The sequence below is a fragment of the Lepidochelys kempii genome, chromosome 14, assembly GCF_965140265.1.
Source record: "Lepidochelys kempii isolate rLepKem1 chromosome 14, rLepKem1.hap2, whole genome shotgun sequence".
Lineage (NCBI taxonomy): Eukaryota > Metazoa > Chordata > Testudines > Cheloniidae > Lepidochelys > Lepidochelys kempii.
In genome coordinates, this window is record NC_133269.1 from 41,314,301 (window position 1) to 41,340,427 (window position 26,127).

At 55.3% G+C, this 26,127-nt stretch overlaps 1 protein-coding gene across 1 annotated transcript; it reads right to left on the reverse strand.

Moving 5' to 3' along the window:
- Positions 1-2,800: 2,800 nt before the first annotated feature.
- Positions 2,801-24,921, reverse strand: PPP1R18 (protein phosphatase 1 regulatory subunit 18). The gene is made up of 4 exons (XM_073311131.1): positions 24,256-24,921; positions 20,955-23,597; positions 4,351-4,558; positions 2,801-3,635 (listed from the first exon to the last, which is right to left on the reverse strand). Exons 2-4 carry the CDS (start codon positions 23,007-23,009, stop codon positions 3,616-3,618), a joined length of 2,283 nt encoding a protein of 760 aa, XP_073167232.1. The 5' UTR covers positions 23,010-23,597; positions 24,256-24,921; the 3' UTR covers positions 2,801-3,615.
- Positions 24,922-26,127: the final 1,206 nt, after the last annotated feature.

The window sequence follows — 26,127 nt, forward strand, 5'->3', positions numbered from 1 at the left end:
CCACCTGTCTGTTGACAGTAATTACAGGAGCTTGTGTCCCACCCCCGTTTTCAACTTGCACTGTCACTGTGGATATACGCACCCCACCCCAGGGTTGGGCATTTTACCGTAATTACCATCATACCAGCTGCAGCCATGAGCACAGCCCAATTTGGGTCCTCATAGTAATTTGGTGGGGAGGCACTGCACAGAGAATCCAGGTCTTTACCATAAGTGCAGGTATATGAGTCACAAACCCAAGCTAGGAAGGTACTATAATTAGCAATCTATGATCCACAGGTGCAATTTTGGTCTTCACTGTAATTACTGTAATATAAGCTGCAGCACCAATTCAGGTCTGTACCATAAGTAACAATGTATGGGCTCTAGCATGGATCTGTACCATAATTAACAAAGAACAGATTACATCCAGAATGGGGTTTGCACCAGGGTCCATGCAACAGCACCAAGGGCTTTGAGTCAATCCTCTACCATAATTACTGGTTTATGAGCCTCAGCTCCTATTGGGACCTGTACCATAATTCTGGTGTAGGCTGCACCCTCACCTTGGCTCTTCACTATAACCGCCAGCTTATGAGCCACAACTCCAGTCTATGGTCTGCACCATATAACCTGTACAAGAGCAGCAGCCCTGGTTCTGTTTTCCTTCTTAATTGTTTTATGAGCTGCAGCTGTACTCAGGCCCTCACTGTAATTATACCTACAGACGTGCCACCTCTCATTAAGCTCTTTACCCCAACCAACCACCCTTGCACAAGCCAACATTATTACAATTATGAGCTGCTGCCCTATTTTGGTTCCTTACTATAACTAGATGTGTATCCGCCACATCCATGATTCGGCTCTTTAACATAATTAACTGCGTATGAGTCAGTTTCCTGCTTCCCTCCTTACTGTTACTGCAGTTACAAACCTATGAGCTGGCTCCTCAGCTGATATTGTACTGTATTTACTAGCATATGAATCAACTTCCTGACTAGGCTTTTTACCAGATATACAGACAAATCAGCTTCCTATCTGATTCTTTACCTTATTTCCGGCCATGAGTCAACCCTATTTCTAGGGTTCTGTTAGTCACATTCTTTAGTAGGCACTTTACCATGTTTCCAGGCATACAACCTGTCTCCCTAACTGGCTCCGTACCCTATTTAACAGTGTGTGAGTTGCCTTCCAAAGTAGGATCTTCACAGTTTTTACAGACCTGGCTCATATCTGTATTTCCAGGCGTATGAGTTAATTTCCCACCTGTTGTTTCATTGTCTCCAGCTTAACCCCGGCGGCCAGCGAACATTCATTCTCACCATAGGCCCGTCTCGGTGCTGTTCTTTGATGGGTCGCTGTAGAGAGGGTGGAAGGGTTGACTGGCCTTGGAGGATTTGATCTTTGCAACACTAGCAGGGATTTCAGCCCTGGGGCTGCAGCACTGCAGTGCAGAGCTCTGACAGCTGGGAGTCAGGGAGACATGGAATGGGAGGCAGAGCAACACCCACATCCCTGGGGGTGTGGGGGATACATCGTCTTCCATAGTTCAGAGCTCTGACCGCTGAGGGTGAGCAGGCAAGACAAGAGCGGGGGCTCCTGCATCCTCAATGCCTCACCACTAGGGGGAGCAAGATGGGGAATGGGAGTTAGGGCACCCACAGGGCAGAGCTGCCACCACCAGGGGACACACAGGACCTGACAGTGCCAACCCTCATCCCCAAGGGGTGCATGGGAGGTCCTGGCAGTGCCCACAGCTCATTCCCAGGGGGTGCGTGGGAGCCAGGTCCTGGCAGCACCCACCCCTCCCAGACTGCGTGGGCCATAGACGACAGGAGGGCGGCTTCACGTGCAACATCTGTTTTATTATTATAATATATATATAAAAAAACACTATTGGAACTGGCCGGATGCAGCCTCCCTCCCCCTGCCAGAGCTCAGACGCAACATCAGTGCCTCCTGCTCAGAGCAGGGTGGGAGTTAAATGGGCGTGTGGGGGGGGGGGCTGATGCCTCATTGAACCCCACTCCCCTGTGACCACACGTCTGCCCCTGCTCCCTGGGCAGGGGGAGGAGCCTGCCGCACTTGTTCATTCACTCGCACCCTTGGTCCCGGGTGAGGATGCGGCTGCTCCTCCCAGTGCAAAGGAAAATGAATTAATAATAACGAGAACGAACTAAACTCACAGAGGAGGAGCTCATCCATCCATCCGTGCCCCACCCTCCGCACTCATCCCATTCCTCGTTCCCTCCATCCTCATTCTTGTCCCCACACATCCAATTCCACTGTCCCTCCATTCCCACGCCTGCCCATCAGAGGCTCTGAATGTCACGACCCCCCTCCCCCACCCATAAAAGATGGTGAGATTGCTCCACCTACACAGGAAGTGGGATGGCTAAAACAGGAAGTCACACCGTTGACCCGCCCTCCACTTCAGTCACCTCCTCCCCCCATCTCCAGTCACAGCTGGTCCCTCCCCAATTCCTGATTGGCTCCACCTCCCACCTCCCACCCCCAAACCGCCTACTGCCCCACTCCCCACCAAACACAACTAGTCCTGCCTGAAGTACATAAAAATGGTCCCATCTGTAACTAGCTCCAGAACACTTGCAAATGGCCCACCCACCCCTGCAAAGTAGCAATTTGCCCCACTCTCCAAATACTGACTGGCTTTGCCCCATTCTCAACTGGCTCCACCCCAGTCACAGATTGCCCCGCCCTCCGATAGTGATCCGCTCCTCTGCAATTATGACTGGACCCTATCAAGTAACAAAGTGACCCCTCCCCTCTCTTCCCCAATAAACCCCACCCCCACCCCCTCCTAAACTACAATCCCCTTAACTCTGACCACCCTGGCAGCATTATTAGGAAGTAAAAATTGGAAAACAAAAGTTCTCCCTTCTGGATGATGCCCCCTAGAAAAAGGATTCAAGAGTTACAAAAAATGCATGTGTGTATGGTGGGGGGTTGGTTTTCTTTGCCACCTCCCACCCATAATTATCCCATTCATACCCATCTTCGGGAGGGGATGTGACCTTTAACCTTTGGCTGAAGGTAGACCAGGTGACCTCTTGGTGGCAATAAAGTCCATGGGGTTTAGAGCGCCCCTCGCTGGCTGCAGTGGGAATGGGCTCTCCCAGCACAGTCCACATGGTTCAGAGAGACCCCCCGCTGGCTGCGGTGAGAATGGGCTCTCCCAGCAAAGTCCACCTGGTGCAGAGCGCCCCCAGTGGAAATGGGCTCTCCCAGCAAAGTCCATGTGGTGCAGAGCATCCCCTGCTGGCTGCAGTGGGAATGGGCTCTCCCAGCACAGTCCAGGTGGTGCAGAGCATCCCCTGCTGGCTGCAGTGGGAATGGGCTCTCCCAGCACAGTCCAGGTGGTGCAGAGCGCCCCCTGCTGGCTGCAGTGGGTTTGTTCCTGAAGGCTCTCTGGACCTTAGGGGAGCAGTCAAATGGGAGGGTGGCTGCTCTAGCCTAGGCACAGCCAGGGAAACTGCAGCCGAGCTCCCTCCAGTCCTTGTTCTTGCTGGGATTTTACTGGAAGACGAAACAGAAGGGGCCAGTCGGGACCCAGTCATGGCAGGGCACCTTCTGCACCCGCCCCGTCTCCCCACCATGAGTGGGGGTTCTGCGGGGTTACCGCCTGCAGGATTCATCTGCCAGAAGAAAGAGAAGGGGAAAATGAGTAGGGAACGGGAGAGGGGGAAACCCAGCAGGGACATACAGGGGAACAGAACCCAGCAGTCCTGGCTCCCAGGCCCCCTGCTCTAACCCACTAGACCCCCCCAACACCCACCCCCCGAGCTGGGTGTTGTAAGCATAGCAGCAGTGCCTGATGGATGTTGGAGGAGGGGGAAGGGCATGTGCCTGGCCTTCCTGCGGGGGGCGGGGGGGACAGTGGGGGCCGGGGTAGGGAGCAATTGGCAAGAGCCGTCTCAATTGGAAAGGGCAGGATGCATCTGCGCCAGGGCTTGCTGGAGGCCAGTGGGCCGACACCCTTGAGCTTCCCCCATCTGGCCACTAGATGGAGCCCCAATGCCCATGGCTGGCAAAGCAAGAGGTTTTCCCACGGGTGGGGACCTGGCAGCAGCTGTTTCATAATCACTTTCCCAGAATGTTTCATCACCACCCAAGCCGCTCCCTGCAGCACAGCGCCCCCTAGTGCTGCACCGGGGCATTGGGGCCAGCACTGACTGCCAGGGGAGAGCACCCCCTGCTGAACCTCCAACCCTGCTCCCTGCAGCACAGCGCCCTCTAGTGCTGCAGTGGGGTATTGGGGCCAGTGCTGACTGCCAGGGGAGCGCACCCTCTACTGAGACCCACACCCCGCTTCCTGAAGCCCAGCGCCCCCTACTGCTCGCCGAGACTCACCCACGATGAGGGATTTGGTCCTGAGCACACCCGGCAGGCCGCGATGGAGAAGCAGCAGCTCCTCCTCTTCCTCATCATCCTCCCCGTGGGGGCTGGCAGAGGCCAGCACGTCCGACTCCTCAGGGGGCCCAAACTCCTCCAGCAGGGACCCCTCGGATGGGTACTGGAAGGTGCGCTCCAGCTGGCTCTCACTGAACGAGATCTTCAACTGCAGGGGAAGGGGCAGAAGGATCAGACCAATGGGCCCATCTAGCCCTGTATCCCGCCTCCGCCCCCTGCCACACTGGATTAGCTTTACATCCCCGCCCCCCATTTAAGCGTGACTCTACAATAACTTATCAGTGCCCAGGGTCTTAGATCCTGCACCAGTGGATGAGTCCACAGCACAAAGAGACCCTACAATAACAAACCAGTGGATGGCTCCCCAGAGCACATGAGAGACCCTAAAATCATGATTAGTGTGCTGGGTCCCAGCGCCCACTCAAAAACTCTTCAGTAACCCCTGTGCCTATCCCCAGGGCTGAAAGACCCTACAATAAGAAACCGTGGCACTCAGCCCTACAGCTGAGACTCTGCAATGTCAAACCACTGTCTGCATCCCCAGTGCTGACCTGAGACCCTACAATAACAAAACAGTATGTGCATCTTCCATACCAAAAGAACCTATAATAACAACCAGCGACACATAGCCTGAACCCTGACGAGAGACCCTGTAACAACACTGCATGCAGATTCCCACTGCTGACTCGATGCCTTACGATAACAAATCTGTGTTCATATCCCCAGTGCTAAAAGACCTTGCAATAATAAACCTCCACACACAGTCTTAGCAACTACAAGAGACTCTACAATAATAAACCACTGCATGCACCCCCACTACTTACTAGAGGCCCTAAAATAACAAACCAACGTGCACATATCCCCACTGCCAAGAGACCCTACAATAACAAACCACAGCACGCAGTCCAAGTAACGCCAAGAGACCCTACAATAACAAACCACAGCACGCAGTCCAAGTAACGCCAAGAGACCCTACAATAACAAACCACAGCACGCAGCCCAGGCAGGTAATGCCAAGAAGCCCTACAATAACAAACCACAGCATGCAGTCCAAGTAACGCCAAGAGACCCTACAATAACAAACCACAGCATGCAGCCCAGGCAGGTAATGCCAAGAAGCCCTACAATAACAAACCACAGCACGCAGTCCAAATAATGCCAAGAGACCCTACAATAACAAACCACAGCACGCAGTCCAAATAATGCCAAGAGACCCTACAATAACAAACCACAGCACGCAGCCCAGGCAGGTAATGCCAAGAAGCTCTACAATAACATACCACAGCACGCAGTCCAAATAATGCCAAGAGACCCTATAATAACAACAGTCCTGCCAGGCAGAAGCTCTCTGGGGACCCTCTGAGGACAGTGTGGCCATGGCAGTCCCACTTTGGCTAAGCCTCTGGTGGAGGGCAGCCAGGAATCTGCCCCCGCCCGCACCCCAGCTGGGCACAAAGCAGAAGCCCTGGCAGGAGATAAACCCTGCAGGAAATGAGATTAGATATCCCTCCTGCAGAGAAAGATGATTCCCCAAGGGCAAGAGCATCTACCTTGACCTGCAGCTAGGCTGGGCCACAAATAGCGCAGAGGAAGGAGCAGGGGCCAGGCAGAGATGGGAGGGGGAGCCCTGCGTACAACAGTGGGATGCAGCCACCTCTGGGGTGGGGCAGCAGGGGAACAGCCACACAGCGGCATAGAGGGGGAGGCGAAGGGGAATCCTGTGTCCAGTTGTAACCACGGGGCAGGGGATTTCAGGAAGGCAGACTGGACATGGGTTGTGGGGGGATCTGGCCAGGACACTGGGGTTCATGCCCCAACTCGGGAGGAAAGTGCCAGGGGAGATTTAATGACTGGGCCTGATCAGGGCTGCCATGTTCTATGCAATCCAGAAGTGGCACAGCGCCCCCTAGTGCCGCCCTCGGGTATTGGGGTGAGCACCAGCAACAGTGCCACCTACTGAGCCCTCATCCTGCTCCCCGCAGGACAGCGCCCCCTAGGGCTGCACTGGGGTATTGGGGGCAGCACCGACTGTGACGGGACAGTGCCACCTACCGAGCCCTCATCCTGCTCCCCGCAGGACAGCGCCCCCTAGGGCCGCACTGGGGTATTGGGGGCAGCACCGACAGCCCCATCCCAACTTCCAGTAGTGTCCCAGTCCAGCCCAGCCCCAACCCCTCCTGCTTAGCATGATTCTAGTTTTAGCCCCTCCCCCACTCCGTTTGGTGACTTGGGGGGGGGTGTATCTTTGATCTTATCTGTTCCCGAATTGGTTCCCATGGGAATTAATCCCCCGCTAATCGCAATTAACTGAAGTCTATTAACGAGCTGCGGGGGAGGGGGAAGAGGGGTCACGAGGCCGGTCTGGGGAAATTGAGGGTGAGGATCAGGGCCATAATAGCTTCATGGATGCTCATTGGAGGTAGTGAGGGATGGAAGAAGGGCCAGAGGAGAGGTAGAGAGGCAAGTGGAAGGCCAGGGCCAGGCTGAGAGGGGAAACACCAGCATGGAAAAGAAGGCAATGTGAGAGGGGAGATGAAAGATTGCATGGGAAAGACAGGCACCTGGAAATCCAGGAAGGGAGTGACAGTGGCATGGGAGGAAAAGAGGGAGTGAGACCATGGCGGAGGGGAGGAGAGGAAAGTCCTGACAGAGAAGAAGAACAGAAGGAGAAAACTGGGGAGTGGAAGAGAGAGAAGCAGAGGAGGGGGAGAGAGGGAATGTGTGACTAAAGGGGGTGGAAGGGCAAAGAAAAGAGAAGGAGGAAGTCAGGGAGGGAGGTAGAGAAAGGAAGAGGGGAATGAGACAGGAGGAAAAGAGGAATGAAGGACAGAACAGGCAGGATCCAAGAAAAGAACAGAAGGAGAAAATCTGTGAGAGGAAGGAACAGGGGAATGAAACAGGAAAAAGGAGAGAGGAAACAGGGGTGAGGAGTGGATGAACGGGACAGGTCCAAGAAAGAACAGAATGAGAGAATAGAGGAGGGAGGGGAACATGCCAGAGTCCTACAGAGACTGACAAGATGGAAGAGGTCGAGGAGGAGGAGGAGAAATGAAGGGAAAGAGAGGGGAGAGACTGGGCGATGGAATGAAAAAGACAGTCAGCGAGAGAAAGAGAGGAGGAAGAAGGGAGTGAGAAAAAGGAGAAATGAAATATGTCTCTCTGCATCTTTCTGCGGCTCCTCCCTTGTGACTCTCACATCCCGCCCTTTCCCTCCCCACTCTCTGGCTTCATCTCTCCTCCTTAGTCTCTCTCACGCTCCCCCATTCTCTCTCCCTGCCCCACCCCCCACAGCTGCCGGGCCCCACCCCTCCCGTCCCCGTCCCCCCCAGCTCTGGAATGTGCCTGAGTCACTCGCTCCGCTGCCTGGCTCCTAAATAAGGAGTGAACAGGCCTGGTTTGGCCAGGAGGGGGAGGGGAGGCCGGGAATCCAGCTGCCGTCCCAACTCTGCACAGCTGTGCCAAGAGCCTCCCAACTCCGCTCCGGCGTCCAGGACTACCTCCATCAGCGTGCCTGCTCTCCCCCCTGCCCCCAGAGCCCTGAAGGGGGGAGCAGAAACCGAACCCCATATCTACAGACCCCCACCCAAGGCCACGGCCCTCCAGGCTGAGCTATGACCCTCCAGAAATGGCCTCAAATCTCCACACCGGGCTCACAACCTTTCAGACTGGGCCCACGGCCCTCCAGAAATGGCCATGAATCTCCAGACAGGACCCAAGAGCCTTTGGACATGGCCCCTGTCCCTGCTGACTGGATCCCACAGCCTTCCAGAAAGAGCCATGATCCTCCAGACTGGGTCCACGGCCCTCCAGAAACAGCCATGAATCTCCAGACATGACCCAAGACCCTCTAGACTTGGCCCACGTCCCTCCAGACTGGATCACACAGCCCTCCAGAAATGGCAATCTATCTCCAGCCTGGGCCAACAACCTTCCAGAAATGGCCATGAATATCCAGATATGGCCCACCGACCCTCCAGGCCACCAACGCTCTAGATCCAGTGGCATCTCCAATGCTTTCTCCAGATCACTTGTCTGGAGGAACCTTCACCCCTGGCTGCCCCCATCCCCTACCATCCAGACCTCCCTGTTGTTTTCCTCACAGCCCTTTCTCTCTGCCTGAGAGCTGAGGAAGGATAGATGGATAGGCTGGACTCTTGGTGGCCCCTTGGAGCTGTAGCCTGAAGCCCAGGGCACTATCCCAGGGGCTCTCCTGAGCTCCGGACTCTGTGAACTGCAGTGTTGGAGAAGGTCCGGTATCCTTTCCCTGACCAGATCCCTCAATGTCTCTGTGGAGCACAGACGACAGCCCAGGGACTGCCTTGCCAGAGAGAGACTGTCTGGCCTGCTGGGGAGAATAGATGGCAAAACACACCAGCTAGATGCCTGGCCACACTATCTATATCCAAGCGTCCCTCTATGCATCCATAGTTCTGTCCATCCTTCCATCATTAGCGATATCCATCTATCCATTGTCAGATCATCTTCGGCTTTATCCATCCATCCATGGCAAGCTCTTTCTATCTCTCCATCCTCAGCTGCATATACATATCCATCCCTTCATCACCAGATCTACCTCTGCATCCATCCTCAGATCTATCTATCTATCTATTCTCAGCTCAACCCATCCACTCATCTATCCATTCTCATATCTCTCTCTATTTCCCTATCCTTGGCTCCATCCACCCATCACGAGATCTATCTATAGATCTCTCTATCTATCCATCCCCAGCTGTACCCAAGACACAGAGAAACGAAGGACTAGCTGAGTGCAACCCGCCAGGCCAGTGGCCAAGCGAGGAATAGAAACCAGGGGCCCCAAGTCCCACTTCAGGGCTCTATCCACTAGAAACAGAACTCCCCCCCCAACCCGCCCCGGCCAGAGCCCCAGTCTAGCCTGCAGACCTGTCCCGCTCAGAGACCTGCAGTAAACGAAGGGCTAAGCAACCCCAGCCTGCCTTAGGTGGCGCTGGAGTGATTGTGGGTAGGGATCCCTGACTGGATTCCCACCCCCTGTTATTCCCACGTGGGGGAGCCATATTTACCCCTTCATCATCCGTTCCAATCACCCCCACCCCAATCTCTATTGAGTGGGTGGGGTGTGTAGGAGTCCCTCTTGTCTCCCTTGGTGATAGTCCCCTAAATCCAGGAGTCCTCAAGCCATTCTCCGCTTCTCTGCTGACAGCTCCCAACCCGCTAAGGGGAGCTGGCCCTGATTTGGGGCATCTGGCTGGCTCAGGGGCATGGGGAACAGGCAATGGGGCCTTCCCCCTCTAGGGGGCACCGGTTCCAATTGGAGAGGCAGGCTGGGCGCTGTTTCTGTCCCTCAATAGCCCAGGCAGGACCTTTGGGCCCTGGCCAGATCGGAATTAGCTCAGATAAGAGAGGGGCTATTTGGGGAATCGCCTCTAAAGCTCTTATACCAAATGGCATTAACGCAGGCCGGGCTCACGGCACTGTGGGGCGGCCTGAAGGGCTGGATTTGCGGCTCCACAGTTCTTTGCTTATCCCATAATATCCACCGAGTGCCCTTTATCCTGTCCTGGCCTGGTTCATAAGGTGTCAAAGTGGGTGGGAAAGGGTTAATCACATGTGTTTGGTGGGTGGGGAGGTGGGACGACTCAGGCACAAGAAAGGGTTGATGGCAAAGCTGGGGATGGGACCCAGGAGTCCTGACTCCCAGCTCCCCGCCCCCCGCACCGAGCTCTAACCACTAGACCCCACTCTCCTCCCAAAACTGGGGATGGGACCCAGGAGTCCTGACTCCCAGCTCCCCGCCCCCCGCACCGAGCTCTAACCACTAGACCCCACTCTCCTCCCAAAACGGGGGATGGGACCCAGGAGTCCTGACTCCAACCCAGCCCTGCCCCCACCAGCTGCTGCTTTCGCTCTGCACAGCACTAACCACTTCCTGAGCGGGTGCAAGCTGCCCGAGGCTTTGGCTGACACAGGCCTCAATCTCCCCGCCCTTTTCCGTCCCACACGTTCCCACACGTTCCCCACTTCCTGTTTTCGACAAGGCTGCAGCACTGCGGGAAGACGGGGCAGGACTGGCAGCCCCAGGGGCCTCTGGGTAATGCCCACAGCGAGTGCGGGGCAGCCCAGTTAAGCTCCCACCATGCAAACACACCTTGTTCCCTGCCCATGGGCCGCAGCCCTGCCCCTGCAGGGATCCTCTCTAGGGGGCAGAGGGGAGTTGGGGCTCTGGGGCCCGTTCAGCCCTCGGTTTCCCTGCTGAGGCTGCCAGCACTGGGGAGGGGCAGGTTGGGATGGGGGGCGCATGCCGTGCTGGGGGCTGGGCTGAGATCGAAATATTTCCTGCATCCAGACAGGAATGATCAACTCCAGAACCAGCGCCCCCTAGAGGGGGGGAAAGGCCCCCTGGGTCAGTGCCCGCCCCCTGGGGCCAGATGGGAGCCGGCGCCCCCTAGAGGGGAAAGGCCCCATGCCTCAGTCCCTGGAGCCAGATTTCAGAGGAACAGCCGTGTTAGTCTGTATTCGCAAAAAGAAAAGGGGGACTTGTGGCACCTTGGAGACTAACCAATTTATTTGATGCATCCGATGAAGTGAGCTGCAGCTCACGAAAGCTGATGCTCAGATAAATTGGTTAGTCTCTAAGGGGCCACAAGTCCCCCTTTTCTTTTTCCCTGGAGCCAGACGTCCATGATTACGAGGGCGAAATGAAGCCAAGATCCATGCAGGGCGTGTGGCTCTGGGCCAGGAGCTGAGGCTAGGGGTGTGAGGGCACCAGCGGCCCGCTCCTGGGAAGCCTTGGGGTGGGATTATAGGCGCATCGGCTCTGGGGGAGATGAAGGGTTAAAGTGCCCCCCCCCACATCTACAGTGACCATGGCAACCTCGTCAACGCTGACCTCAGTGCTTTTAATGACTTCCTCTGGAAAAACCTGCCGGGTGGCTTCTGCCAATGGGAGCCGGCCCCCTCCCCCATCACACCCTGCTTGCCCCTTTCACCCCTCCCCCCCACACCCTGCCTGCCCCCTTTCACCCCACCCCATTACACCCCTTCCTTCCCCACGCCATCCCTTGCCCATTCATACTCCTTCCTTCTCCCACTTTTACCCCTCCACACCCATTCCTTTCCCTAACCCGCCACCCGTGATCCAGCGTCCTGGAGGCTGCAGGGGTGAGCCTAGGGCTGTAGGGCTGGTCTGAGACCCAGCACAGACCTGCTCCCTGGGTCCTTCTGCACCGACAGCGGCTTCCCCTTTCCCCCAAAGACACAGATAGTCTGTCTGCGGCTGTCTCTCTCACGTGCACAGCCTCTGGGGGCCTATGTCTTCCTCTCAGGCTCCCGCTCGCTTTTTCTTTCTCTCTCTCTTTGTGTCTTGCGCTCCTCTCCCAGAGCCGGGGCTAGAACCCAGGAGTCCTGACTCCCAGCCCCCCTGCTCTAACCCACTCAACTCCTACTCCCCTCCCAGAGCCAGGGATCAAACCCAGGAGTCCTGACTCCCAGCCCCCCTGCTCTAACCCACTCAACTCCTACTCCCCTCCCAGAGCCAGGGATCAAACCCAGGAGTCCTGACTCCCAGCCCCCCTGCTCTAACCCACTCAACTCCTACTCCCCTCCCAGAGCCAGGGATCAAACCCAGGAGTCCTGACTCCCAGCCCCCCTGCTCTAACCCACTCAACTCCTACTCCCCTCCCAGAGCCAGGGATCAAACCCAGGAGGTCCTGACATCCCAGATCCTAGTGTTCTAACCCTCTAGACCCCGCTCCCCTCCCAGGGCTGGGGATAGAACCCAGGAGTCCTGCTTGCCATCCTCCCCCTGCTTTAACTGCTCGGGAAGCGTCCCTCCCTCACCAGAGGCAGCTGCATTTCAGCAGGCAGAAGAGGCTGTAGGAGGGCAGGGAGATGATGCCCAAATGAGAATGTGCCCCGGAGCCCTGTCTGAGTGACTCTCCAGTTCTGAGCTCAGTAGGGAGGGATCCCAGCCCTGGCATCCCCTGCACACTCACCCCATGCCCCTGCTCCCGGCTCTCGGCAGTTTGCAGGAGCACGCCGGGGAAGGACAAAGGGATTCGGAGAGGCAGGCAAGGCCCTGGGGCCTAGACAAGAGCCACCCCAGACTCCCCAGCGTGGGGTGAGGAACAAGGCTCATGTCACCAGGCCTGAGCCCAGTCATTGACCAGTGGACCACCAGGGCTATGGGCCTCCATGAGAATGGGGAACAGGGGGTGGCAGGAGCTATGGTCCTGAATGAGCTATTGGGGATGGGGGAGGTGCAGTCCAGGGAAGAAAGAGAGCACAGATAGCAAGCCCAGTTGGATGGAGAGAGGAAAATTGTGGGAGAGAAGGGGTTGGATAGATAGATAAACAGATAGATAGATTTATGTCTGATTTATATACAATGAATTGAAATCTCTTACTGTCCTTCAGTTCAGCTCCACCCACTAGACCCCACTCCCCTCCCACAGCCAGAAACAGAACCCAGGAGTCCTGGCTCCCAGCCCCACCCCACCTCAATACACTAGACACCCCCCCTCCCCTCTCAGAACTGGGGTCAGAACCCAGGAGTCCTGGCTCCCAGCCCCTGCTGCTGTAACCCACTAGACCCCATTGCTCTCCCAGAGCTGCAGACAGAACCCAGGAGTCCTGGCTCCCAGCCCCACCCACCTCAATCCACTAGACCCACCCCTCCCTTCTCAGGACTGGGGACAGAACCCAGGAGTCCTGGCTCCCAGCCCCCCCTGCTGTAACCCACTAGACCCCATGCCCCTCTCAGAGCTGGGGATACCCCCCAATCCTCCCCATCACAACCCTCTAAGCCTGCCCTCTCCCCCATCAGAGATGTATCACCACATCTCCCCTTAGCCTAGCTAAGCTGGTTGGACTTAGTCTTTCTCTCTCGCGGCTCGAGGGAGCCCCATGGCCAGTCTCTGAGCTGCTAGCCCTAGTGGTCACCCTGCCCCCACCCCAGGTCTCCACAGGTCAGGGTAAAGGGAGGCAGAAGCTGAGTGCATGGCCCTCAGCAGCTGAGGTCAGCAGGGCTTCCTCTGCTGGGTGGAGTGAGGGCTCAGCCCCAGGGTAGAGCGTGAAGGAGGGAGGGACAAAGCAAGCAAGCAAGCTGGCCCCATCTCTCCGGGCAGAAGGGCCGCTGCCTGCGTGGGAGGGATAAGCCGGGCGGAGATCCCAGCCACCCGGCTGCTCCAGACCCTCTGGAAGATAAAGAGCTGTTTGTGGTGAAAGGTCCGTTTGTGATGAAAAACCGGAGCAGGAATCTGCCCTCGAGGGGGTCACGAAAGGACCGCGCAGAAGGACGGCGCCGGGCCTGGGGCAGAGGGTGCTTGTCCTGGGGAAGGCGAACTGACCCGACTCGGTACAGATGTTGGAAGGTCCTAGAGCAACAGGCGCCCCTGCTGCGTTCTAGAGTGGCAGGGCCCCCCGCAGCCCCATGTTCTGGAGCTGCAACTAACCCCCTTTGCTGCATGCTAGAGCCACAGGCCTCTCCACAACCCCATGTTTTAGAGCTTCAGCTCACACCCCCACCTCTGCGTTCTAGAGCGACAGCCCCCCCTCCCCCCGGCCCCGTGTTCTAGATCTTCAGCTCACCTCCCTCCACACCCTTTCAGAGTGACAGGCCTCTCCGCTGTCTCCGAGTTCTAATGCCCGTGTTCTAGAGTGCCATCCCCAACCTCATCTTCCAGAGCTTCAACACCTCCCTTTCACTGCCTGTCAGAGCAACAAGCCTTCTCACTGCACTCCCGTGTGCCAGGTCCTGTAACCCAGAGAGACAACCCCCCCCCCATGTTGTAGAGCTTCAGCTCACCTCCCTTCTCTGCATTTTAGAGCAACAGGCCCCCACAACCCCCTGTTCCAGAGCTTCAACTCTCTGCCCAATCACCGCATGGCAGAGAAATAGTGCCCTCCACTATATTCCAGAGCAACAGCCCGCCCCTCTCATGCAGGCTGCCATCCTTCCCGTGTGTTGTACAGGACCAGACACCTCCAAAGCTTTCTAGAGCAACAGCCACTACGTTATAGAGCCCTCTCCACATCTTCTAGAGAGGCAGCCTGACCCCACCACACGCTCTGAAGATGCAACTTGCTGTCTGTTCAATGCATTCTAGAGCAACCCCCCTCCTCCGCTGCACACCAGGCTGACACATAGTGCGTTCTCGAGTGCTCAGCTGCCTTGTCCCATGTTCTAGAGCTTCCACTCTGATTTAGAGCAACAGGCCCCCCCATGCATTCCAGTGCAACAGGCCCTGCATTCTAGACCAACAATTACCGCCAATGCATTCTAGAGCGGCACGCGCAGCTGTCTTCTGGAACATCACAGCCTGTGTTCAAGAACAGTTGTTACTGCTGGAGTAGCGATCATCGCTGTGTTCCAGCCCTGTTTTGTCGAGTAATTAGCCACTGGGTATTCTGGAGCGTCAGTCGCCACACACTTCTAGAGTAATATTAAGCGCCAGAGTGTTCTAGAACAACTGTCGCCAGAGTATTCTAGAGCTACAGATAAGGCCCTGGTGCTGCAAGTGCCAGCACTGGGCTCCATTGCAGGGTCATGGCTGATCACAATAGTCTGGAGTGAAAACCACGACAGCATTCTAGAGTAACACTCCCCACTTGTATTCTGGAGTAACAGTCCCTGCTGCAGCACGACAGGATGCTGGAGCCATAAACAATGAGGCCCAGCCCCTGTAAATGGAGGTCGCTCTGTCGAAGTCAGCATAGGAAATGGAGCCCAGGATTCTAGAGCAGACCAGCATCAGGGGGCGCTAGACTAGAGCATTAAAGGGCCAAGGCAAATGGTGGCATGGGAGTGAGCAGGTAGGAGGGGGTTATCTTGGCTGGGTCACCATGGGGGCACCTACCCCTAGAGCATGTAGGTTTGTGCAATGAGTCTTTGCCATTGCTCCTAAAAGGGGAAAGATCGGGAGTTAGATAAAGAAACAAACACATATGGGATGAGGTAGAGAGATGGGTGACATGGGGACTGGATGGGCGGGGGGGGGGGTGTATAGGGACTGGATGGATGGAGGGGGATTTATGGGGATTGGATGATGCCCATAGGGGATGGATGGATGCATTAGAGAGATGGATAGACAGATGCATATGGTGATTAGATGGATAGACAGTTGTGTATGTGGATTCAAGAGAGAGAAAGACAGAGAAAGTGAGAGACATGAGCACAGGCAGATGGATGATATACAGACTGACTAGCTAAAATAGGATCCTATTTTTAAAAAGTATATTGACTACTTTAGAGCAAAGCTGTATTTATCTGGCAAGCATTACCATAGAGAGTACTGTAGTAGTTTAATACTACTGTGATCTGATACTGTAGACTACACTAAAATTAGTCTCAGTATTTATGAGTACTTACCATACAACACTGTAGTATTTTAACAGTATTGAGATCCATTACTTTCCCACCCTTTCAGTACTTCAAAGTATTTTTTAAAGTAATTGCTATGCAACACTGAAAAAATGTAACAGTATTTTGATCTATTCACTGGGACACCATAAAATTCGAAATCACTTACTATAGAATACTGCAGTATTTTAACAGTATCTTGACATAGCCCTGTAGGATATGCTAGCTCTTTGCAGTAATTTGGGACATTACTGCAGTAATTTAACCGTCTGTTAATCTAGAATACCCTGGTGCTTTACAGAGGTAAGGTGGGGGAGGTAATATATTTTATTGGACCAACTTCTGTTGGTGAGAGAGACAAATTAGTCCAATACCAGATATTACCTCATCCACCTTGTCCCTCTAATATCCTGGGACTGACCTGGCTACAATGACACTGTTGCTTTTACAAGTGATTTAATGTAATGCTATAGTAATTTAACAGTACCATTATTACTCTAGTATTTTACTGTATTTACTATGGAACATCAAAGTAATTTGAGAGAGGTAATTAAGAAAAAGCAGAAAGCATATAGGGAGTGGAAGAAGGGAGGGATCAGTAAGGAAAGCTACCTTATTGAGGTCAGAATATGTAGGGATAAAGTGAGACAGGCTAAAAGTCAAGTAGAGTTGGACCTTGCAAAGGGAATTAAAACCAATAGTAAAAGGTTCTATAGTCATATAAATAGGAAGAAAACAAAGAAAGAAGAAGTGGGACCGCTAAAAACTGAGGATGGAGTGGAGGTCAAGGATAATCTAGGCATGGCCCAATATCTAAACAAATACTTTGCCTCAGTCTTTAATAAGACTAAAGAGGATCTTAGGGATAATGGTAGCATGATAAATGGGAATGAGGATATGGAGGTAGACATCACCATATCTGAGGTAGAAGCGAAACTCAAACAGCTTAATGGGGCTAAATCGGGGGGCCCAGATAATCTTCATCCAAGAATATTAAAAGAATTGGCACAAGAAATTGCAAGCCCATTAGCAAGAATTTTTAATGAATCTGTAAATTCAGGGGTTGTACCATATGATTGGAGAATTGCTAACATAGTTCCTATTTTTAAGAAAGGGAAAAAAAGTGATCCAAGTAATTATAGGCCTGTTAGTTTGACATCTGTAGTATGCAAGGTCTTGGAAAAAATTTTGAAGGAGAAGGTAGTTAAGGACATTGAAGTCAATGGTAAATGGGACAAAATACAACATGGTTTTACAAAAGGTAGATCGTGCCAAACCAACTTGATTTCCTTCTTTGAGAGAGTAACAGATTTTTTAGATAAAGGAAACGCAGTGGATCTAATTTATTTAGATTTTAGTAAGGCGTTTGATACTGTGCCACATGGGGAATTATTAGTTAAATTGGATAAGATGGGCATCAATAGGAAAATTGAAAGGTGGATAGGGAATTGGTTAAAGGGGAGACTACAACGGGTCCTACTGAAAGGTGAACTGTCAAGTTGGAGGGAGGTTACCAGTGGAGTTCCTCAAGGATCAGTTTTGGGACCAATCTTATTTAATCTTTTTATTACTGACCTGGGCACAAAAAGTGGGAGTGTGCTAATAAAGTTTGCAGATGATACAAAGCTGGGAGGTATTGCTAATTTAGAGAAGGACAGGGATACCCTACAGGAGGATCTGGATGACCTTGTAAACTGGAGTAATAGGAATAGGATGAAATTTAATAGTGAGAAGTGTAAGGTCATGCATTTAGGGATTAATAACAAGAATTTTAGTTATAAGCTAGGGACGCATCAACTAGAAGTAACGGAGGAGGAAAAGGACCTTGGAGTATTGGTTGATCATAGGTTGACTATGAGCTGCCAATGTGATATGGCTGTGAAAAAAGCTAATGTCGTCTTGGGATGCATCAGGAGAGGTATTTCCAGTAGGGATAAGGAGGTTTTAGTACCGTTATATAAGGCACTGGTGAGACCTCACCTGGAATACTGTGTGCAGTTCTGGTCTCCCATGTTTAAGAAGGATGAATTCAAACTGGAACAGGTACAGAGAAGGGCTACTAGGATGATCCGAGGAATGGAAAACTTGTCTTATGAAAGGAGACTCAGGGAGCTTGGCTTGTTTAGCCTAACTAAAAGAAGGTTGAGGGGAGATATGATTGCTCTCTATAAATATATCAGAGGGATAAATACCAGAGAGGGAGAGGAATTATTTAAACTCAGTACCAATGTGGACACAAGAACAAATGGATATAAACTGGCCACTAGGAAATTTAGATTAGAAATTAGACGAAGGTTTCTAACCATCAGAGGAGTGAAGTTTTGGAATAGCCTTCCGAGGGAAGTGGTGGGGGCAAAAGATCTATCTTGCTTTAAGATTAAACTCGATAAGTTTATGGAGGAGATGGTATGATGGGATAACATGGTTTTGGTAATTAAATATTCATGGTAAATAGGCCCAATGGCCTGTGATGGGTTTTTAGATGGGGTAAGATCCAAGTTACCCGGGAAAGAATTTTCTGTAGTATCTGGCTGATGAATCTTGCCCATATGCTCAGGGTTTAGCTGATCGCCATATTTGGGGTCGGGAAGGAATTTTCCTCCAGGGCAGATTGGAAGGCCCTGGAGGTTTTTCGCCTTCCTCTGTAGCATGGGGCATGGGTCACTTGCTGGAGGATTCTCTGCTCCTTGAGGTCTTCAAACTACAATTTGAGGACTTCAATAGCACAGATATAGGTGTGAGGTCTTTTTTAGGAGTGGTGGGTGAAGTTCTGTGGCCTGCATTGTGCAGGAGGTCAGACTAGATGATCATAATGGTCCCTTCTGACCTAAATATCTATGAATCTATGAATCTATGAATAATTTAGCGGTATTGTCATCTGTTACTCTGGAATACGCTAGTACTTTGCAGTAATGTTGAGTAACTCCACAGCAATTTAACAACACTGTGATGTTACTCTAGCACTCTGTAGTAATTTGAGCAATACTGCAGCCATTGAAGAGTCATACAGCTTAGCACTGTAGAATACTCTTGCCCTTTATTGTATTTACTATATAATATGGTGATTTAGCAACCTGTTACTCCAAAGTACTCCAGTGTTTTTGAAGTAATTTTGAGCAATGCTGCAGCAATTTAAGAGTAGTGTGATGTTATTATTCTCGAGCAGTCTAGTAGTTTGCAGTGTCTTTGCGCAATGGTGCATCTAACGTTATTATAGCCCCTTGCTTTGGTATTTAACGTATTCACTATAGAATACCAGAGTAATGTAATCGTATTTTGATCCGTTACTCTCGAGTACTCTAATAGTCTGCAGTATGTTTGAGCTGCTAATCCAACAGTGCTATAGCCTCTTACTCTAAAATGATACCATATTTACTATATAATACTAGAGCAATTTAAAAGTAGTTCCCTGTTACGCTCAAGTACACTATAGTCTGTAGTAATTTTGAGCAGTCTAATGGTATTATGGCCCATTACTCTAGTATTTTTACTGTATGATACTATTACACTAGACCCCATATTACTCACATACTATATTTATTTACTATATAATACCAGTTCAAGATGGTATTGTGATCGGTTCCTCTCAAATACTCTAGTATTTCAAAGCAGTTACTCCAGGATCCTCAAGTTTTTTTCTTTAATGAACATTACACGGTAGAAAGATTTTTCCAGCTGCCTCCTTGGGCTCTGTAGCCAGTGCTAGTGGGTCTGCCCCCCAGGCACACATTCATATCACTGGGGGCATTTTTAGTGCCAGGAGGCTGGGCAGAGAGACTCTGGCTGCATGCTGTTGACGTTCAGCCACAAAGTTTAGCCAGGGATGCCTCTTGCCTAGCGACTGTCCCTGCTAAATGATCCCCTTATGAGGCAAAGAACAGACCAGCCACTGTGTGCATCTGGCCAGGGGCAACCCCAGACCCCGGCACGGGTCACATGTGTGAAAAGGCTTTTGTGGATCACCCCATTCCCTCCCGGTGCCCCCTCCCCACCTGGCCCCTGCCACTGTGTCCCTAGCCTGGCACTGGCAGGGATCCCCGGTGAGAGGGAAAGAGGGGGCTTCGAGGCCCATCCAGCCCTCAGCCTCTCTACTGAGGCTGCCAGAGACTTTGGGCCAACAGGGAAGTGGCCTGGGGCCGAACAAACTCATTTCACATTGGGGCTGTGGAATGGGAGTGACAGAGTGGGGCTGGATCGGCGTCTCTAGAGGGGAGAGGCCCTGTGAGCCATTCCCCATACCCCTGAGCCAGCCAATCCCCCGCTGAGGCCAGATCAGAGCCAGTGCCCCACGAGATGGGAAGGGCCCCATATCCCATTACACTCCCTCCCCAAGCCAGCCAGTGCCCCTGCCCTGGGGCCAGATTGAAACTGGCATCCCCTATAGGGGAACGGTCCCATATCCTGCCCCTCCACCCCCCATAAACCAGCTACAAACTCAAGCCAGGTTACTCCAAAAGGAACTGGCTGGCTCAGAGGGGTGGGGAATGGGATATGGGGCCTTTCCCCTCTAGGGGGCGCCGGCTCCCAGCCAAACCTGGAGGAATTGGAATCAACCACCCTATTTCCACAGTCCGTCCCCCGCCTTTCCTGCTCTAGCACCATGAGAACAGGGTGGGGATGTTCCTGGACCACATCCTTGTGGCTCCCATGACAACCCCGGCCTCCACCACGTGCCCTATATCCCTGGCCCACGAGGGCCAGAGACGCTGCCCAATGGGAGCTGGGCCCGGGCGGGAGGGCAGAGGTCAACCATGGCTAACAGCCCCACGGCTGGGGTTGGCGTCCCCACGTTGAGCCCTGTGTTAGGCACCTGAAGGAGGAGGAGAAGGAATGAGGGGAGGAGAGAAGGAGGGATGAAAAGAGGGAGGGAAAAGCGGGAGAGAAGCAAAAGGAAGAGAGAATGTGGACAAGGGTGAAGGACTGAGCAGAGGAGGGAGAAAGAAAGAGGAGGAATGAAGGAGAGCAAAACAAAGAAAGAGTAAAAAGGGAAAGAGTGAGAGACGCTGAGGCCGGGAAAGAATGAAACAGCCGAGAGCGGGAGCGAACGAAAGGGAGGGAAGGAAAGAAAGAGCGAAAGAACGGATAAAAACGCTGAGAGGCGGGAGAGTGAAAAGCGAGAGCACGAAGCAGAGAAAACAAAAGAGAGCGGGGGAAAGGAGGAACGCCAGAGAGCGAGCGAAGGAGGGAGTGAGGAGTGCGCTGGTACCTTTTTGCGGTGGGGGTCATTCTTGGCCAGGCAGGATTTCGACAGGGACAGGTAGCCCCCGATCACCTGGATCTCCTCCGCCGTCGGGTAGCGCTTCTTCAGTGGCGCGCCAGCCGCCTTCTCGGGCGCCGCGGGGCCCCCCTCGCCCTCCACGCCGTTCTCCACGGCCGGCGCCGGCGCCTTGCGGGGATTGATGGTGATGGTGTTGCCACTCCGGCGCTGCACGGCCGGGTGGGGCAGGGCAGAGGGGCCCCCCAGCTCCCGGGGCCCCCGGCCCCCGCGCCTCATAGCCTCCCCCTCGGCCGGCTCCTCGGTGCTGGCCGGGAGGGGAAGCTGCTCGCGGCTAGGGGAGGAGGAGGAGGAAGTGGAGGCCGGAGCAGCGGCAGCCTTTGGAGGAGAAGTGCTGGTTTCCTGCCGAGCCTCACCGGGGTCTGGGGGAGGGGAGGCGGCCGCCCGGCGCGGCACCACCACGAAGGAGTTGCGCGAGTGCAGACGCAGGCTGGCCACGGCTTTGGCCTGGGCCTCGGCATCCAAGATGGTGTCGGCAGGCGGGCCTGAGGATGAGGCGTCTCCGTTGTCTGCTCTACCCCCACTGACTGGAGAGGCGACCTCTCTGCCCGGTGGGCCCGGTATCACCGCACCCGAGCCAATGCCAGCACCGTCACGCCTCTCCGGTGAGGCGGCTTCTCTGGCTTGTAGGCCCGATCCCACCGCCAACGCACCGCTGCCAAGCCTGGCTCCCCTCTCCGGTGAGGCGGCTTCTCTGGCTTGTAGGCCCGATCCCATGGCCAACGCACCGCCGCCAAGCCTGGCTCCCCTCTCCGGTGAGGCGGCTTCTCTGCCTCGCGGTCCTGGTGCCATGACATTGCCATCACCCCTAGTTCCCCTTTCTGGTGAGGCGGCCTCCGTGCCTTGAGGCCCTGGCACCATGGCCAATGTGTTTCCACAGTGCCAGGCTCCCCTGTCCGGTGAATTAGCCTCCCTGCTCCGAGGGCCCGGCACCACCAGGCCAGGGCTGCCACCGTCAAGCCTGGCTCCCCTCTCTGGTGAGGCGGCCTCCCTGCCCCACGCTTTGCTGGTGGGGGAGCGCCTCGGAGGGCTCTCTGGCCAGGCCTCGGACCTGGCTTCAAATTGGCTGCGGTAGGAAGCCACGGTGAAGGGAGGTGGCGAGGGGGCCAGGCCTGGCAGGTCGCGGGGAGGGCTGGGTGTGCCACTACGGCGCTGGGCCGAGCCGGGTGGTTTCCTTGCCGCCAGGGGGCGTTCGTAGGAGCCATCGGCGAGGTTCTCGGTGCTGAGGGACCTGAGTGGGTGAGGGGGTGGGTCCTCCTGGCCGAAGCGGCTTAGCAACTTGCTGACACGCCCGCGGCGTTGCTCCGGGACCCCCAGCTGGCAATCGGCCTCGCCGTGGCTTTGGCCGAAGGAGTTGAGGTCTTCCACGCTGCGGCTGAGGGCCGATTTGACAATGAAGACTTCGCCGGCCCGGATCTCGGTCACGCTCCCGCCGCGCCGGGCCAGCAGCTCGTTCAGGGACTCCACGCTGCCGGATTTGGCCTCGGCCCGCCGCTCGGCCCCCGGCGGCGCCGCTCCCGGCACCGACTCGATGATGATGACGTTGTCGGCCCGTAGGGTCCTCACCCCGGGGCGCTGGCTGTACAGCTCCATCAACTGCTTGGCCTTGGCACCAGCCGGCTCGGCCTCCGGCGCCGCCGTCTCTTTGCGCCGCTTCTCCAGCTGGATGAAGGGATTCTGGTGCACCGGGCCAATCTTCTCCTGCAGCACGGCGCTCTCCTCCTGGCCCATCCCGGAGCTGGGCAGCCCCACCACAGCTGAGGGGGGCCCTGCTCCGCCGCCACCGCCCTCCGGGTCCGAGAAAGAGGCGCCGGAGCCCTGCTTGGCGCGGCGGCGTTCGATGATCTCCCGCTTCCAGGCTGGCATCTTGGCCATGCGGTCCTGCTGCTCCCGCTCTCTACGTCGCGCCTCTTCCTCTTCCTTCCGCTTCCTCTCCAGCAGCTGCAGCTTCCACTCCGGCAGGGCTGGTGCCTGAGCCGACGCCATCCTTGCCCCGGGGCTGTGGGGGGCAGGGAGGGAAGTGGGGATGGGGGGAAGGGAGAGAGAGGGGGGCAGGGAAGGAGAGATGGAGGGAGAGGTGGAATAGATGATAGTTTGAGAGGATGAAAGGGAGGGATAGAGAAAGTGTCAGGGAAGGAGGGATGGAAGAAGAGGGGGAATGGAGGGAGAGTTTAAGAGGATGAAAGGGAGGGATAGAGTGAAGGTCAGGGAAGGAGGGATGGAAGAAGAGGGGGAATGGAGGGAGAGTTTAAGAGGATGAAAGGGAAGGATAGAGAGAGTGTCAGGGAAGGAAGGAGAGTTTAAGAGGAGGAGGAGAGAGAAAAAGGGGCAGAAATGAAGGAATAGTTTACGAGGAGGAAGGTAAGGCCGGAGGAAGGGAGGGATAGAGAGTCAGGGAACGAGGACTAGTGGGAAGCAAGGATAGAGAAAGAATGGAAGAAGGATAGAGGGGTCTGAGGAAAGAAGAAACGAGGAAGTGGGAGAAAGGAGGGATAGAGAGAGAGAGGCAGGGAAGGAGGGATAGCGGAGCCGGCAGAGGAATCAAGGGGCTCCCTGCTCTCCCCCGCCCCTGCTCTGGAGGAAGAGAAAGAAAGAAAAAAAAAAAGGAAAAGATGAAAAAAATCCCCAAAGTTCCGCCTGTGTCAGCCTGGCGATTTCCGGAGGGGGCGGGCACTGCTCGCCCCACCCGCCGGGCTGACAGCCCCGCACGCGGCTGGGAATCCTGGCCCCCCATGGAACCCAGGAGTCCGGGGAGGGGGAAGGGACAACCTGGGTGGGCAATGGAACCCAGGCGTCCGGGTGTGGGGGAGGGAACCCAGGAGTCCAGGGGATGGGGGGCGGTGGGGGGATGGCTCAAACCGGGTGGAGGGTGGAACCCAGGAGTCCGGGGGGAAACCCAGGAGTCCGGGAGGATGGCTTAGGTTTGGTGGACAATGGAACCCAGGGGTCCGAGCAAGGGAGTGTAAATCTTGGAGGGAAGAGATATATATTACCCCACAGAGAGCTCAAATCTTGATGGCTCAGAGGAACCCAGGTGTCCGGGCACAGACGGGTGTGTCGGGGGAGGGGGGAACTTTTTGGTGGGGGTGGGTGGAAATTACCCTGGACTCCAAACCTCGATGGCTCAGGCAAGCTGGGCAATGGGACCCAGGCGTCCGGATGGGGGAGGGAGCTGGAATGAAGCCTGTCAATCAGCATGGAGAGGGAGAGAGAGAAGGGGTAGAATAATTACCCCGGAGGAAAGTAGCGGAACCCAGGCGTCCGGGCGGCGAAAAGGCGGCTCCTTTCGGCGCGGGAGGGTTCTAATTCTCTGCGGGCTCCTCAGAACCCAGGCGTCCGGGCGAGGCGTGCGGGGGAGGGGAAGGTTCCAAACCTCCTTTTGTCAGCGACGATCCAGCGCAGTGGGGACCCAGGCGTCCGGGCAAAGAGATCTCAGACTCCTATTGTCAGCGTCAGATTGCGGGTAGAAATCTCGGTAGGACCCAGGCGTCCAGGCAAGGAGCTCGCAGGCTCCTATTGTCAGCGTATTGGAGGGGTGGGGGGGATCAGTGGGACCCCGGCATTCGGGCAAGGATCACAATGTGTGTGTGTGGGGGGGGTGTATGAGATCGACACCTCGGAGGGACCCAGGCGTCCGGGGGAATTTCCCGGCTCTCAGCGGCGGCTTCTCACGGCCCCATGCGGCTCCCCTCCCCCAGTCTGGTGGCGCCCTCCTCCGAGCCTTCCCTTGGGGGGTGGGGGGCCGATCCGCAGCCCCGCTTGGGGGGCCGGGGCGGGGGAAGCGCTGGCAGGAGGCAGCGGGGCCCTAGGGAGAAATCGCTGCTGGCCCAGCCGCTGAGCCGCCCGCAGAGCCGTAATCCCCGCCTGGCTCATCCCCCCAAAGCCTGGGAGAGGAGCGAGATGCGGTGGGGGGGGGTGGAGGAGGGGCAGGGGGGGAAGCTGTGGGGGGTGTCTTTGTGTATAAACAGAAGGGGACGAGGACACAATGCGAGGGGAGGGGCTTTGGTAGCAGAGTTGGGGGGGGTTGGAGTGTGTGTGTTGGGGGGAGGGTCGGATCTGGACAGATGGGGGAAGGGGGAGGTTATGGGGTTGGGGGCGGGCTCTCAGGAGAGGGGGGCATTGAGGGAGTCTGGGGGAAGGGGTGGGGTCAATGAGGAGGGGGCTTTCGGGGAGGGGAGGGTGTGTGGAGTGGGGGGAACAGGGGGTGGGTCTGGGATGGGGAAGGGTGTGTGCGATGGAGGGGTCAGGGTCTGTGAGATGGGGGGATCAGGGGGTGGGGCTGGGGGAGGGTGTGTGGGTGGAGGATCGGGGGTGGGGCTGGGATGGGAGAGGGTGTGTGAGGCGGGGGGATCAGGGGGTGGGTCTGGGGTGGGGAGGGTGTATGGGTTGGGGGGATCAGGGGGTGGGGCTGGGATGGGGAGGTTGTGTGGATTGGGGGGATCAGGGGGTGGGGCTGGGATGGGGGTGTTCTTTGTGAGGAGCTCCTAGGTTCTCTAGAGGCACAGGGGGCAGTTTTTGATCTGGGAATGTCCCCCTATTTGCATGGGGCTATGGGGGGGCACAATGATTTGAGGATTTTGGCTTGATCCCCAGAACCTCTAAGCACCCAGGGGATTTCAAGCAATTTCTCTGTGGATCTAGGGGTACAGATTAGAATAATAGAATCATAGAATATCAGGGTTGGAAGGGACCTCAGGAGGTCATCTAGTCCAACCCCCTGCTCAGAGCAGGACCAATCCCCCATAGTTGCCCCAGATCCCTAAATGACCCCCTCAAGGATTGAACTCACAACCCTGGATTTAGCAGGCCAATGCTCAAACCACTGAGCTATCCCTCCCCACCAGATAGGGGCTTTTGGGGGGCAGAATTTGGGTTGTCAGGGCTTGGGGGGTGCAGGATTGCAGAAGATTGGGGGTGCATCCTTGTTCAGGTCAAGATGCTGGCTCCAGTCTGGGCTCCCCCCGACACTCCCAGCCCTGACCCACCCAGCACCACTTAATCCCTCTCCAATCCCCCTCCAGAACTAGGCTCTCCCAACCTGAGTTCCCAGGCGGTTATTATTGTAGGGTCTCCTCCCCTCTGGGGCTGGGTGGGCCAGTTTGTT